Raw genomic sequence first — 16,244 nt, 5'->3', positions numbered from 1 at the left:
TGTCTCTGCCTCTCTCTCTCTGTCTCTCTCTCTCTGTCTCTCATAAATACATAAAATCTTAAAAAAAAAAGAAATTTGAGGATAACACACATCGGGTAAGACTCAGTATTCAGACCCACAGCTTGCATCCAGGATGTCTACTATGTCTCAAAACCAGTATGGCACGTAGTTGGAGATAGCAAAGGTAGGATTAGAATGTGAATGACGTTTAACAGAGAGGGCAAAGGCAGACCTGCACTGTGGTCTACAATTGCCTTTACTTCTTCTTTAGGAGGGATGACAGGACAAAAAGGAAGCAATCCTCACATGCATGAGATTACTTGCATTTAATCTTCTCTGTCTCATAAGCCTGGATTTAGGGCCAATTCTATGTTTCTGTGATGAGGCTGAACTGTTGGGATTATTACCTGAACAAAGTACAGGTAGCACATTATTTCCTAGATGAAACGAATGGCATGGGCCATTGCCAAAACCAGGACATGCCACATCTGCATTGATAAGATTTTATTAAGAATCCCCATTCCGAACAGTAAAGAGCAATAGCAAAGAAAAGTTCTCAAAAGGATATAAGGTTAGGCACTTGTTTTTCCACAACTAGAAGGGACTGTTTAGAGACTGGGAAATCAGCGGAAGGTATATCGTACATAGGGAACCTCGACATCCTCACCGCTCTCATCATTGCAGCACAGCTCAAGGACCAGTGCCCGTACATGGTGGCCCAGCTTTCGCTTTAACATATGGCTCACAATTTCTGTCATCCTGGAAAGAGACAGAAGAGGGTCAGGGAGGTAGAAAGCAATAAAGGAGAAGGATAGGAGGGTGAAGAAAACAGGGAAAGCCGTTAACTAATAAATCTTCCCACCCCACACTGGGCCTTCCTTAGCCTGTCCAGTGGCCAACTTACGGCTGATCCAATCGTTCCCTGAGTTTGGTAGCTGGCATGAAAAAGGAGTACAGCATGGATATACCTTGGGACAGCATGGTAATCTCTAATTTGTGCTCTTTCTGGAGAAGGTGGGAAGGAGGACAGACGACAGTATCACGGAAAAGGAGATTATGAATCACCTGCAACCACCACCACCCCGAGATGGAGTGAAATAGAAGAGGCTTACCTTAAAGTAGTCAAGGAACTGTCTGAGGGTCATCTCTTCACCATTAGGCTGCAGCCCCCGTACCTCAAAGCGATCCCACAATGTCCACTCTTGGTTATAGTACTGTAGGACAAAACACAGGGGAGTGGAATATGGGCTAACCCAGATGGTCCCAGCCCAACACTCAACTTGACTTTTTAAGACCTATCAATCACAGCCTCCTTTTGTCCTAACCCTCCTTCAGGCCCCTATCACCGGGTGCAAGCAAATGACATTCTTATATTGATCGATGTGGCTACACAATAAGAAGATCCTGGTATCTCCTTCAGTCACCTTCCACTTCCCTTCCTTCCCATTTAATATCCTCTAACTACACTAGTCTTCTCATGACGTCTCAAATATGCCAGCCACATTCCTACTTCACTCAATTCAAAAAACCATAAGATGAACGGAAAAATGGTGCACAAAAGGTACAGGTACCCAAACATATAAAATGTCATGTGCCATAAGGCAGTTCTGCATAGACAGACACACCCCCTCACTCAGTCTCACTCAGTAATGGGGCAAAACCAGGTTTCCATCTAAGAAGGACCCCACCTGGTGACGGGGTGGGGCAAGTGGTTCAGAGAAGCTGAAGAAGGGCAGGGCCAAGTTCATAAAACTGTTCTTGTAAGACTCAAGCTGCTGGTGTCCCTGCACCACTTTGTATAGCTCCAGACACACGAGGCCAACTATAGCTGCTGTGGTTGTGGCAATGGCAGGGATGATCTTTCCTGCAATCAGCTTGCTCTGCAGGGACAGAAGATGACCAGCATATGCAGTCTATAAAGAGGTTCAGGATCTATAAAAGAGGACAAATTTGGGAGACTCAACCTTGGGAGAGGGTGAAAGCTTAGCTCTAGACTATCATTACCTTATGCCGATCTGCAGGGGGAATGTTATAGTTTTCTGCTCGGAGGTTGGATGCAGCCACAATGAAATCCATATGAAAGTTAGTGTTATCATCCTGTTATTGAGTGGGGAGACAGGAAGAATACAAAAGCGGGAGTTAGATGAAAACTAAGTTTCTTGGCTACTAATAATTCAAGTGTATGTATGTTCCACCTCAACTACTTTGCAGACAAGCCAAGGAAATCCAGTAGGACTGTAATTCCCACAGAAGCCTTTGATGGCTAAACCCATTCTCCCACCCTGTTGAGGGTCCCACCCCTCCCAGCCACCTTCTCAAAGTTGATAGGATACATCTTGAACCCACGGAGCTTCTCTGGGCTGGGAAGCATTGCTCTGAGCTCCTGTAAGCGGCTATCATCTGTAGAAAGGGAGGGATGTGTTAGTCCTTTAAATTCTAGGCCAGGGTCTGAGGAAAAAAAAGGAGACTAGACTGGGGCATAGATGTTCAGACAAAGGATTTGAATAAGAAATCTGCTGTGGGAAACAGCTGGGGAAGCCAGGAGACAACAGAGCAGAAAACACCCCAAACAAGACAGACGGACATAGACAGGAATAGGACCGTGAAGGGAAATATAAATGGGGATGCTGAGGAACAAAGATAATGACATTAAGAAAGAATATAGACAAGTAGCACCATGCAGAACAGATGAGAGATGGAAGCAGTCCAAGTGTCCTTTCGCAGATGAATGCCTGACAAAGTGGTGGTGTGTGCACACAATGGAATACTACTCAACCATCAAAAAGAATGAAATCTTGCCATTTGCAAGGACGTAGATGGACCCAGAATGTATTATCATTGGAGAGACAAAGACAACTTCTCATTTTTCCACTTACAGGAGATATCTGTAAGAGTCACAGAATATAGAATGCTGGCTGCTACATGCTTGTTGGGCAGGAGACTGGGAAGTTATGTTTACTGGGGACAGAATTTCAGATCTGAAAGGTGAGGAAGTCCTAGAGATGCCTCACAACAATGTTGCTATGTTTAATGCTACTGAACAAAACACCTAAAAATGGTTAACACTGTAAATCTTAGGTGTTTTTACTGTAATTTTTTAAAATGAAGATTACAATAAAAAGAGAATATTTTAAAAAATGACACAGAGGGAAACAGACGTAGAGGAAGATAGAGAAACAGGACAGAAATACATGGGAAGAAGATACAAGAAGGAGCAGTAGGGAAAAACAGGAAAAAGAGAACGTGAATAGAACAAAAAATTTGAAGATGGAGATGAAAAAGAACAATGGAAGATAAGGAATATATATGGAGGATGAGCTAGAGGAAAATAAATGCAGGGCTGACAGCTAAAGAGACACGCAGAAAGAAATATACAGAGAAGAACAGGAGAGACAAGTTGATTTGGAAAGAGCAGGCTAGGGAGATGTATGGGGAGAGAGATACAGAGCAAAAAATGGAAAGATATATACAGAAAATACACAATATGGAGAGGGACTTACAGAGCATGAGACAAGGTAAGGGAGAGATGGAGGGATGTGGGAAATGGAAGTTGGGAGTTAGAGGGCAGTTACAGATGGTGAGAGGAGGAGGAAGACTTGAGAGGAGATGAACACACCCATGAAGGTCAATGCTAGAGTAAAAAATACATAGAGATGGAAGTTGAGAATATGGATCTCCCATCTCCCCTGGGAAGTAGATGACCCTGGCAAGATATCAAGGCAGACTACTCATCAAGACCCCCTTCCTCCCCCACATAAACAGAACAAGAAGAAAATGGGGAGGAAAGGAGAACGAAAAAGGCAAACACACACAAAGAAGATATCCAATTAATCTTCCTGGGAGCCAGAATGGGAAACATAAAAATGGTAAGGGAGAGGGGAGGAACACAGGAAAGAACTTACTTCAACCACCCATCTTCATTTTACACTGGGGGAAGCATAGGCCAAAGGACAGCGTGGGTAAAACTCAGGCTTGGGAACTCAGAGTAACTAGCACAAGTAGTGTAGAAACTCGGACAGGAGATAACTAGGATGGTGCTCTAGAACAACTGGCAAGCACCCTCACCAACAGAGGCACTGGCATTCTGAAGCTCCTGGTCAGAGACATGGATCTTGACACCAGACTTGGGGATGAATTCAGGGATATGCACAGACTGCAGAAGCACGGCCACAGCAGCTCGGTCCTGAGACCCCATCAGCCCATAAGTCTGGGCAAAGAGGTTGGCAGCAGCCATCACATAATCCAGATGCAGGGGCTAGAAGGCAAGATACAGACTGGTAAGCACATGACTCCCTACCCTAGAACCTCAGGCATCTTCCCAGCCACTTTCCACCCAATGCTAGGGTACTAGCAGGAGACTTACATTGTCGACGTCAAAGATGAGTGGGTGTGGACAGCGTTTGGGCCCAGACCAGAATAGGGCTCCAGAGCTTGTAAGCTACGAGGACAGAAAGGGTTTGGAGTAGCAGGGCCTGGGATGAGATAAACAGGACTTCTCACCTCAGACCTAGAAGTCCCAACTCATTATCCCTGGGCACTCACTTTCTGCATACACAGAACGATTTATCAATATCTTATGAATAACCAGGTACTGTATCAGATTAATTAACTTATATTAGTCTTTAAAAAACTCCCAGGAACTGGGACATTATTATTCACAGATGAGGATACTAAGGTGCAGAGAGAACATTCATGATTTGCCCCAAGATCAAATGAAACTGGAAGGTAGGGATCCCTGGGTGGCACAGGGGTTTGGCGCCTGCCTTTGGCCCAGGGCGTGATCCTGGAGACCCGGGATCGAGTCCCACGTCGGGCTCCCGGTGCATGGAGCCTGCTTCTCCCTCTGCCTGTGTCTCTGCCTATCTCTCTCTCTGTGTGTGTGACTATCATAAATAAAAATTAAAAAAAAAAGAAACTGGAAGGTGAAGCACTTAAACTTATTTTTTTAAAGATTTATTTGTTTACCTTAAAGAGGGGAGGGGGAAAGCAGTCTTTTCATTTAAAATTTTACTTATTTGGGAGAGACAGGGAGAGAACACAAGGACGGGTAGCAGTGGCGGTAAAGGGGCAGACTCCCAGCTGAGCAGGACTCCCAGCTGTGCAGGGGGCTCAGTCCCAGGACCCAGCAACCATGACCTGAGCCAAATGCAGACAGATGCTTAACAAACTGAGGCACACAGGTAGCCCAAACCACTTGTACTCTTTTTTTTTAAATAGATTCAGAAGCAATGAAACGCCGGGACACCTGCACCCCGATGTTTCTAGCAGCAATGTCCACAATAGCCAAACTGTGGAAGGAGCCTTGGTGTCCATCGAAAGATGAATGGATAAAGAAGATGTAGTTTATGTATACAATGGAATATTACTCAGCCATTAGAAACGACAAATACCCACCATTTGCTTCAAAGTGGATGGAACTGGAGGGTATTATGCTGAGTGAAGTAAGTCAATTGGAGAAGGACAAACAGTGTATGTTCTCATTCATTTGGGGAATATAAATAATAGTGAAAGGGAATATAAGGGAAGGGAGAAGAAATATGTGGGAAATTCCAGAAAGGGAGACAGAACATAAAGACTCCTAACTCTGGGAAACGAACTAGGGGTGGTGGAAGGGGAGGAGGGCGGGGGGTGGGGGTGAATGGGTGATGGGCACTGAGGGGGGCACTTGACGGGATGAGCACTGGGTGTTATTCTGTATGTTGGTAAATTGAACACCAATGAAAAATAAATTTATTATAAAAAAATGTAAAAAAATATATGTTTTTTAAACACTTTCTTTTTTTAAGATTTTTTTATTTTATTTATTCTTAGAGACACACAGAGAGAGACAGACAGACAGACAGAGACCAAGGCAGAGGGAGAAGCAGGCTCCCTGCAGGGAGCCTGACGTGGGACTCGAACCCGGGTCTCCAGGATCACGCCCTGGGTTTAGCGCAGGCGGCGCTAAACCGCTGCACCACCGGGGCTGCCCCACTTGTACTCTTAACTCACAAAATTTCTCTCCTATAATGTCTACAGTCCTGACTGGGAATTAAGTATGACTCATCCTATACTACCGGAAAGGAAAGGAAAAGAAAAACCAAGTATCTTGCATGAGAAAAAAAAATGGATGCAGGGAAAAACACATACTTCACTGCAAGAAAGCAATGACTCAATCATTTTATGATATTTCATAAAATGGTCTTGGTGTACCTGCTACCGCTGGATTAGCTGCATCAAGAGCCCTCAGCATGATCCCTATTTCCAGAAAATGTATTCTGTAAATGAATCTACCAAGTATGTAATACCTGGTCAGGCGGAAAGTTGTGCAAAAGCTGCCGAATATTGTTGGAGTACTGAGTGTGCCAGTGGTGGTACGCCCAAGTCACACAGTCAGCCCAGGTCTCTGGCCGCTGTAACAGCAGGCTACGCTGCACAGCCTCCAGCATCTCCAGGGGTTGGGTGCCTGCCAGGCACAGTGCTCGTTCCACAAACTTGGAGTCTCTAATGGTAATTCAAGGAAAAATGGGCAGGATTATACAGAGAGCCCAGAAGTAGGCTGAGCTGCATGGAGAGCTGGTTCTGACTCTCCAATGGCATGAGGCCCAAATATTCATTAATTTATTCAGAAAGTGTGGCTGGTGCTGAACCACACTCTGGTTACAGTGGTTGGCACGTATGCAGGCGACAGGGGAGGGTACATTTGGACAGGATTACTCACGTGAGATACTGGTTGACATTTTCTGCGGGCTGCTTGAAAAGACCTTCAAACTCATCCCGAGCCCACTGCAAACAGAGCAAAGAGATTACATGGGACTAAAAGACAAAATGGGTTTCTGCAGACATTAGAAAGACCATCAGTAAGGTATGCCTGCATGGCTCAGTAGTTGAGCGTCTGCCTTTGGCTCAGGGCATGATCCCCGGGGTCCTGAAATCGAGTCCCACATCGGGCTCCCTGCATGAAGCCTGCTTCTCCCTGTGCCTCTGCCTCTGTCTCTCTGTCTCTCATGAACAAATAAATAAAATCTTAGGGTAAAAAGAAAGACCATCACTCAATGAACCAATCAGGACTAGCATGATTGCTACAAAAGAACACAGGAAAGAAGTCCCTCAAACATTCAAAGCCCTACCACCCCAATTTGAAAACCACAGACCTCGATCTGGGCACTGGTTACCTACTGGTTACCCAAGCGTGTGTGTATGTATATATGTGTATATTTGTATATGTGTGTGTGTATGTGTGTGTATGTATATAGGTGTGTAGAGATATATGCACTTGGAAAACTCATGCTTAAGACACATGTACCCTACCCTAGATGTGATATGCCTCAATAAGAAAGATGTTCACACCAAAAACAAAACATGAATGACTCATAGAGGTCTTGAGCACTGGGCAGAAAATAAGAATTACAAGATCAGTAAGTATGGCCACTGGTGGAATGATCTGGAACCTAGACATCCAGGTTCAACTGCCAGCTGTGCCACATTATTGTGGCATATCTTATGTCTGCATCCTTACTCTGAAATCAGGTTCTGCTGGTTTGATCTATGTTTACTCTGTCCATTTAGACGGTATGTAGTATACCCACTGTTGTGTATGTACATCATACAAACAGAATTTATCGTGACACACCTGATAAACATATTTGGCGCAACAGTTAGGGAAACCTAAATATGGACCGAATATCAGAAGCAATTAAGTAACCAGAAGAGACAGTACTATGAAATTAATCTTTTTAACAAGAAAATAATACTCTGTTTACTTAAGATCACACTTTCATTTCTCAGATACAAATTATATAAAATACTTCACATATTATATAAATATGCATCTCCGTATGTCCAAATTTAAAATTTTTGAAGTTAAAAGAAATGAATCATTTACTAAAGCTTACCCTGCAGGGTGTAAAAGTGAGAGAAAGAGATTTGAAGAAAACGCATGTTACACTGACACTTACATCACCTGAACGACAAGTTGGGCAGCCGAGAGGCTGCCTAGGTGCCTGTCTCTCCCACTCCTCCCTCCCTCCAAAGGTGATCACCTGCAGTGTGTGTTCGATGGCATTGGGGAAGTTCTTCAATGTGCAGATGGGGATGGACTTCTCAGGAGGGTCCTGGCTGGAGCTGTAGGACTCTGTCAGGAAAGGGATAACCACCTGCACGTTGCCCTTCGTACCCAGTGTACCTGATTCCAGCAGTGGTTTACGGTAGTACACACAGCGGCGGTCCATGTACAAGCCTACGGGAAGACAACAGGAGGTGATAACATTAGCACAGGACAGGAAGACAGATACTTCCCAAAATAGACACATGTCGCTCTGCCCTGGTCCTCATCTGCCTCCAAACTCACGAGTATCCACATTGTCCAGGGCATTGGCAATACCATCAAGGTTCTGGAAGAAGCTGTCATCATAGATGTGCTCTGTGTCAGGTCCAACACGATTCGGATGGCTCAGTACCTGGATGTATGGATTTATTTGGTGCGCAGCTGCAGCAGCTGTGTCAGATTTCAATTTCTGGGTAGGGATGGAGGAGGAGCTGTCATTATATGTTCACCCAATAAACCTTTACAGAGCTGTTCCGACACCCAATTTATCTAATGGTGGGCAAAATCTATACTCAGTTGATTCCTGGTTTAGCAGTACCCAATGACAAATGTCACATAGCTGAGGCTGTGACAAATGGGCCAGATGAATAGAAAAGGAACCAAAAAGCAAGCAGGAGACAACAGATCAGATATCTTTAACATTCATTGCTCTTTTTAGTTAACAGCATCCAGAGTTGGGATGCCATTACACAAATAAAACCAAGGTCCTTGTACAAATACAAACAGTATTCCTCTGACAGTGTAGGCCAGGTCACATTTCTCCTTTGCTCAAAACCCTCTACTGGCTCCCACTCTGACTTATGGTGTGAGTTGACCTATTTCACTTCTACAACCTCATCTCCTACCATGGTCACCTCTGAACAACCTCTCTGTTCTTTAAACACAATGACCTATATTTTAACAGCAGGGTTTTTTTGCTCAGGCTGTTACCCTTACTTGATGCACTCTTTCCTGAGTTACAGTCTCATTTCCCTCTATCATCCAGGTCTCAAGGAAATGCTATGTTTCTACTGAGGCCTCTTTTTTTTTTTTTTTTTTTTTAAACCACAGGGGAACCACTTTCCCTGGCACTTCCCTCTCATCCTTTTTTTTTTCATGATTGCTTTTGTACAGTACTTTGCACCTTCTAACATTACCCGTAGACTTTGCTATTGTATTTACTGTCTATTGCAACCAACTTCAGATGTACAGGTCTTAAAAAGAGCTTTTGCTATGTAAGGCTATAGCTACCCCTATTTCCTGTACGAGAAATTTAAACTGGTAGAAGTCTATTTTTTTTCTTTTATTTACTTAACATTTTATTTATTTACTCATAAGAGTAAGACAGAGACACAGGCAGAGGGAGAAGCAGGCTCCCTGTGGGGAGCCCGAGATAGGCCTCGAACCTAGGACCCTGAGATCATGACCTGAGCTGAGCCGCTCAATCACTGAGCCATCCAGGCACCCCAAAACTGGTAAAGTTTTATATTACTGTTAGTTCACTTGGAAAACGGAATGATTCCATTATGCAGTATAAATATGAAAAAAGGTTGTCTGATACAAAAACTTTAGTCACAAAAGTCAAGTTACATAAACACTTTTGCAAATGTTTTAAGTTACATAATCTCTTAGAAGGCAGCTGGATTCTCATGTCTACTACATTCAATCTGTTAAATGTACATAGAAGAAATACTCAATATCATATAACATTTTAAGCATTTTCAGGTAATTATTGATATTAAAAAAATAAAAACGACACGTGATAGTGTTTTAAAGTGTTGTTGCAAGGTGAAGTCTTGAATCTATATTAATATCTACTGGTTTGTTTTGCATTTTGAATGATCTTTAGGTACTGCCCTGTTTTGTACCATCCTGCTTTGGTCATTTGGCAAAATGCTATGTTACAGAGTTAGGGAAGCCTTCCTTCCTAAAATGACATGGAAATTTTTTTTACCTGACAACATAAAGAGTGAAAAGGCAAATAATGTTTTAGTAGTCTTAAAAACAATTATGAGGACCTCCAGACTTTTCTCACTAGACAAGGGCAGGAATCCTTCTACATATACCTAGCTTCCACAGTCCTATGTTAGCAGTTACAAAAACTGAGGAGGCTAAACAAACAAATAAAAGAGTACGGGAAGATATAAAAAGAAGAACGAAATGAAAATATTCATATAACTGCTGAAAAGGTTGAATGGTAAAGAAAAAGAGGGAAAAGCAGGAAGAAATATAGCGGCAAAAAGACCCAAGGTATTAAGATTAATGACCAAAAAGATAGGAGAGGGGTGAGAGAAGCAGCTCACCCACTTACCGTGACATCCCAGGGCCGGAACAAAAACTGTCGGTTCAGATTGGACTTCTCAATGGTGTCCATGTCTGTAACAGTGATTGCACCATCCTCCCCACAGCCTAGACCAATCATGGCAAAGTTCTTGAGCAGTTCGCAGCCAATGGCCCCTGCACCCACCTGAGAGGTTACCAAGGAGAGAGAGAGAGACAGACAGACAGGCAGGCAGGCAGACTGGTTAGCAAAGATACTTGTTTAGTCCTCAAACACCCCCTGAAGATACTGAGAGAGGGTAATAGGGTCTGGTATCACATGTCCAAATCCTGAAGCCATAAATACCCACTGTCATCTAAGGAAGAAGGTGTGGGGAGGAGTGGGAGGGATGGGAGGGGCATAAAGGCACAAAGGCACATATCAGGCTTTACTGTAGCAGGAAGAAAATGGAGAAAGAGAAGAGATGAGGATTAAAAAACAAAACAAAACAAAACAAACAAAAAACAAAGAACCTCCCCTGTAGGCAGGAGACTCCAGGTAAGATTGGCCAGAAGCAAAGACGATGTAGTTAGTGCCCAATGGGATCACTCACCAAGAAGTACTTCTGCCGGCCCAGCTTCTCTTGCAGGGCTGAGCCAAAGACAGCTACTTGCCCGTCATAACGGTTCTGGCACTGAATCACGTAAAGAGAGGAAGATCAGAGAAGAGCTGCCTTGCAGAGACCTATGATACCTTCCCGATGTGGCCCCTTCACCTACCGGGAGACACTTGTCCTCTGTGAGGGCCTCTTTGTCCTCGGGGAGACACTCAAGGGCATCAAAGTAGAGCCACTGCATAATGGGCATAAACTTCCCAGAGCAAGCCTGGAAAGACGGTAACAAATGGGAAGTCATCAGTCCTTAATGAGAATCTGACCCACACAGACAACAGTGAAGGAATCAGGAAGGTACTTACCCTGTCATCAACTCTGCTCTATCTGACCCACACTGACCTTCAAAACTTCCTGGGCAGCCAAGCCCCCAATAAAGGCGTTTATAGGTGCCAGGTCCCCAGCAGCCACATATGACAGCTTTCGAATGAGGTCCTCATCCAGGCTATCCTGCTGCAGTGCTGGCAGGGCTTGGGCATTCACACGCTGTGCGAAGGCCATCAGTTCTGTTGCATCCTCCTGAAAGACAAACAGAACCAGCAAAGGACAAGTTAGGCCAACTGTGGGGAGACAGACTGGGAAAACGTAGATGGAAAGCAGGTGAGGCTTTGGGCCAAGGATGCTGGCTGGCTTGCTCACTCATCTACCTCATTGTGGGGACGAGGGGACCGGCCATGCTGAGCACAGAAGTGGTGCAGGGCCTGGAAGCCAATGTGCAGCTGACCAGCACGAGAATATTTGGCAAAATCCGTTATCACAAAGTCTGGCTCTGCCAGTGAGGCTAGCAAAGATTTCTGTGGAGAGAGGGATATCAGCACCAGGGAAGTGAAAATCCTAAACTGCGGAACCCTGCAGCCCACCCCCACTCCCCACTCCCCCCACCCCCCACACATACTCACAAAGCTTATCTTCTTAGGTACTTTGACCTGACTAACAATGCCTCCCCGGATGTACTCAGAGAAGCTAGAAGTATCACAGATACTAAAGGTATAAGGACCTAGGGGAGGAAAAGAATGAAATACCTGTTAGGTCAACCACCAATCCTTCTGTCCCACCACTGAAAATCAACGGCACCATCAAAACAAGAGTGAAAAAGCCATCCTGACCAGCTGCACACTAAAAGAAACGATTCAAAATACAACACAGAGGAAAAACAAACAAAAGACAAAATAAGTAGCTCCATATACATCCAATTCGAGTTCTGGAAAGAGATAACAGGGTGAGAGGAAGTAAGACAGAAACATTTTGGAAAAAATTATTGCCAGTAATTCTCCAAACTTGATACAACTGTAAACCAACAATGCAGTTGAATAAACCCAAACAAAAGAAACACAGAGAAAAGTGCACTAAGGTGCACTGTAAAAATCACATTGTTTATAATCGGTGGCAGAGAAAATAAGCACATTACATACAAAGGAACAAGGAAAAGAATGAAAGCATGCTACTTGTGGAAAACAATGGAAGCAGCAAAAAACAGCAACATCTTTTACACGATGGAAGAGAAAAACTGTCAATCCAGAATTCTAAACTCCTCAAAAATATCTCTCAAAAACATAGGTAAAATAAAGATAACTTAAATAAATAGGATAAATCCCTAAAAACCTAAAAGAATTATCACCTTCAAACCCCATGACGATGACAAAATGGTAAAGGGCATCCGTTCAGGCAGATACTAGACGTATATCTGGACTTACTTTCTTATTCTTTCCAGTCTCTTTAAAACAGTAACGTTTAAACCCAAGCTGGCATACTAAGAAGTTTATGACACACATAAAATATTAATGGTGAACCAGGACCTGGGAAACATCTCTTGTAAGGCTATTTTTTTTTCACATATAAAGCGATAAAGTATTACTTAGAAACTATACTAAATATACAGAATTCTGTACTATAAATTCTCAAGGAAACAAACACTAGTGGCATATACTGCTGCCTTTAGTTCACTTCACATCCATCAAGTGAGATCCCATGGGCTCATCTCTCCTCTAAGTTTTAGCCCACGTTCCAAAAGTCATCTCCTCCTGGCCTTTGCTCTAATTCATATTACAGCTTCATGTCACACTTTGGCCTCTGGATCACCCACAGCACTCGCTTTGTTCCAGGCAATCATTTCTCATCTCCAGCCTTGACATACCCAGGACTTTGATCTCTATGGGACAGGTGCCATTGAGTTCATTCATGCCCTGGACTTCTGTGAAGGAAACAAAGTCGCCACTCTCAAACCCATGCCGGGCCTCATCCAGGCAGGTGACGACACCAGGGCTATCCTAGTTGGAAGAGAAGTAAGCCTCAGAGTACCTCAGGGTGCCAGGAGGAGACAGAGAGAATTACTGCTGCCCACCTGCCCACCAGAATGCCCGGGGCTGAGCTCCTTACCTTCGTAACCATAGATACCATAGCACTGAGAGGCTGCTCCCCATTGGAATCTGTAAGGATCATTTCCTCTCCAAAGTCACAGAACAACTGCCTGTAGGAGACAACAGGACTACAGCCTAACACCCATGCACACACATACTCTATGTGTCCTTCAAGGTGCAGTGAGTAACTGCTAGGCAAACTCAGGTCATTTTTGCTGGTAAACCAGGTGACATCACTCATGCCAAAAGGGGAAAGCTAAACATACAGAATCAAAACCCAGGCTTGGGTTGGCTGGGAGTAGCGGGAGTTCAGTTCAAGGAGCAAAAGGACCTTTCCTGGGCCTGGCAGGTGCTCAGGACAAAGCGAGAGGCAGACAACTCACCCAAATAGGCCCCGTGTGTCTGCCACGACGAGCTTGATTCCATGGCTATGACAGAACTCACCCACCTGCAGCTGGTGCTCCAAAGGAGTGTTGGTGAGGACCACCACCTATACAGAGAAAGAGGCTTATTATACTCAAGGGTTAGCAATGGGGTTCGGGAGAGTAAAGAAAATAAAGGAGAAACACAGATTGGGCTGGGTGAAGTGTCAGACAGTCCAGCACTTGTGGGGTGTCAAGATTCCAACTTTGCTGGCTCAGTCGTCTTTTATTTATAAAGTATCTATGAGTGTCACACTCAGTGAGAGTGAAGTCACTGGAGAGAAAGAGGAATCCTGGACTTGGCTCAGAAAAGTAAAGAGGTACTGAAGAGACCAACAAACTCTTTTATTTGACCAACACCTAATCCTGGCCTTCCTACGAATCAGTCTCTATTCCCAAAGTCTGAGATTATGCCCCAAATCCCTCACTTTAAACCCTCACTTGCTTCAGTTCCTAAATAAATAAAACACCTGCTCAGATCTGATCTTTGTCTGTCGTTCCCTAATCCTTTATCAGGAATTCCAGTACCCGTCTCCTCTGGGAAACTCTACAGAGGCATATCAGTACCCGCAGCACCTCTTTCCAGCCTAGTTATTTAACAAACACATATTTGGAACTCGTATCGTGCCAACTGCTATCCTAAGTGTTTGGCCTTCACAAAAACTCTGAAGTCGTTACTGCTATTACTCCTATTCTACACACAGAAAAATAAAGGCAGATAAAACAAGTTACTTGTTCACTGTTAGGCAATTAATTGTAAGAGCCAGACACCCACACGCTAAGGTATTTTGGCTTCAGAATTCAGCGCTCACAAACATTGTGCCATGGTTATCTGGCCATTTCTTCCCTCCTGAAAAGGTCTGAGATCCCCCCAGGACAGGTGCAGGATCTAATTCCTGCCTATATCCCCAAGCTTCCCTACGCAAAACTTAAATACCCGGATAGCCTGCTAAGTACATTCTGAATAAACAAACCAGAAACCGAATCTGAGAAAATTAGGCAAGAGGCAGGATGCATGCAGCAAGGTACCTGGAAACCACTAAGGAAGTCCTCAACAAGGGCTCCAGTATAGGTGGTGACAGGCACATAGCTGTTGAGCTCAGCAAGGCGGGGCTGTGATACCTCAGCCCGGTTTTTACCAATGTCCTCCTCCCGCAGGTAGAACTACAAGAGGGTATAGGAAGAGAAGTAAATGCAGTGCCCAAAGGGGATGGTACCTACACAAAGCTAGTGAAGTAGTCTGGAAGAGGTACCTGGGAGGAGAGGTCAGCCCACTGGGCAGTGCCCTGGTCATGCAGTGTGACAGCTTTGACCCCACCAAGGATGATATTCTTGGCAATTTCCACTCCTAGGCCCCGGAGGCCTGACACCAGTACACTGGATGTCTGGAGATGCTTCATTGCCTCATGGCCAAGCACATACCTGCCAGATTGGTGGGGGAGTTCTGGGTCAGGACTTGACCCTCTCAACACCATCCTCTCTGTGTCCCTTCCCACTCCCCAACCCCATATGTGGCCACACTTACAGCTGCCGGGAGTAAAGGCCCTCATCTATGTCTGTTTCACTGCCTTGTTTTTGCATTCCCTAGGAATGGGAGGGTGGGGGGCGGAATCATTCCAGGAGGTTAGCAGGATTGCAGGTAAGAGACAGGTATGACTGTGTTACCAAGCACCCTGCACCCCACCTATGAGACTCTAAGAAGAAGACACTCACGTCGTTTGGTTCTGAGGGCACTTTGAACATTACAGAATAGGCAGAGGAGCAGTCAGAACTTGGTTTTGATCAGTCCCAGGCACACAGCGTTTCTTGGATACTGGCAAGTTGGACATCTGAAAGAGAAGGGCTTTGGTGAGACAGAGGTGGGTAGTGTTTCTTCTTGTTAGTGGCAATTTTGGGGGAGAGAGGGCCAAAAGTACTAGTAGCCCTTTTTAAGGAAGAGAAACATAAAGAAGACATGCTAGTCTTCTAGTGTGAGGAAGTGAAAAGATGGGGCTAAGCACAGACAATTCAGGCCTCAGGGTGAGTGAGAAGGGAGTGCCAAGAATGTGACTTCCTCTGGTTTCTCTCAGCAGTTTCTAACCTTGAGGCTACGGACAGTCAGTAGATGCAGGGGAAGGGACCTAGCGTGATGGAAATGTGACAGGGGAGGGAACAGATCGGTTAACAGTAAGGGATCCTACAAGGCTGAAAGGAAAAGGTGAGGGCTCCTGAGGATATAACTGAAAGGTTGTCAGGGCAGACTACAATGTGTGATGTGGGGTCAAGGGATACTGAGAGAAGCTAGGACATCTGTTTTTTTTTGTTTTGTTTTGTTTTTTTTTAATACACAGACATGGCTAGGGTGAGGCTGCGAAGATAAATGTCTGACAGAGGTGGTAAGGAACAAAATCTGATAGCATCTATTAGGTCAGATGCTTCTGGGAGTGAAGGTGGCAGTGGGGGAATCCTCGGATGAAGGACAGCTTTGCCC

At 44.6% G+C, this 16,244-nt stretch overlaps 1 protein-coding gene across 1 annotated transcript; it reads right to left on the bottom strand.

The window, feature by feature from the left end:
• Window positions 1–489: 489 nt before the first annotated feature.
• On the bottom strand, window positions 490–15,603 carry LOC144309390 (ubiquitin-like modifier-activating enzyme 1). The gene is given in 26 exon segments (XM_077890463.1): window positions 490–759; window positions 905–1,005; window positions 1,113–1,214; window positions 1,689–1,880; window positions 2,005–2,097; window positions 2,312–2,400; window positions 4,066–4,255; window positions 4,364–4,438; window positions 6,288–6,483; window positions 6,701–6,765; window positions 8,022–8,218; window positions 8,330–8,495; window positions 10,377–10,532; window positions 10,939–11,019; window positions 11,105–11,209; window positions 11,338–11,514; window positions 11,643–11,789; window positions 11,895–11,992; window positions 13,130–13,262; window positions 13,372–13,462; window positions 13,736–13,842; window positions 14,804–14,938; window positions 15,028–15,196; window positions 15,300–15,358; window positions 15,488–15,555; window positions 15,558–15,603. Coding segments are annotated over 26 exon segments (3,174 nt in total). The 3' UTR covers window positions 490–623.
• Between the last annotated feature and the right edge of the window lie 641 nt (window positions 15,604–16,244).

This window comes from Canis aureus, chromosome Y (genome assembly GCF_053574225.1).
Source record: "Canis aureus isolate CA01 chromosome Y, VMU_Caureus_v.1.0, whole genome shotgun sequence".
Classification (NCBI taxonomy): Eukaryota; Metazoa; Chordata; class Mammalia; order Carnivora; family Canidae; genus Canis; species Canis aureus.
This window is presented reverse-complemented; position numbering and strand designations above follow the sequence as displayed.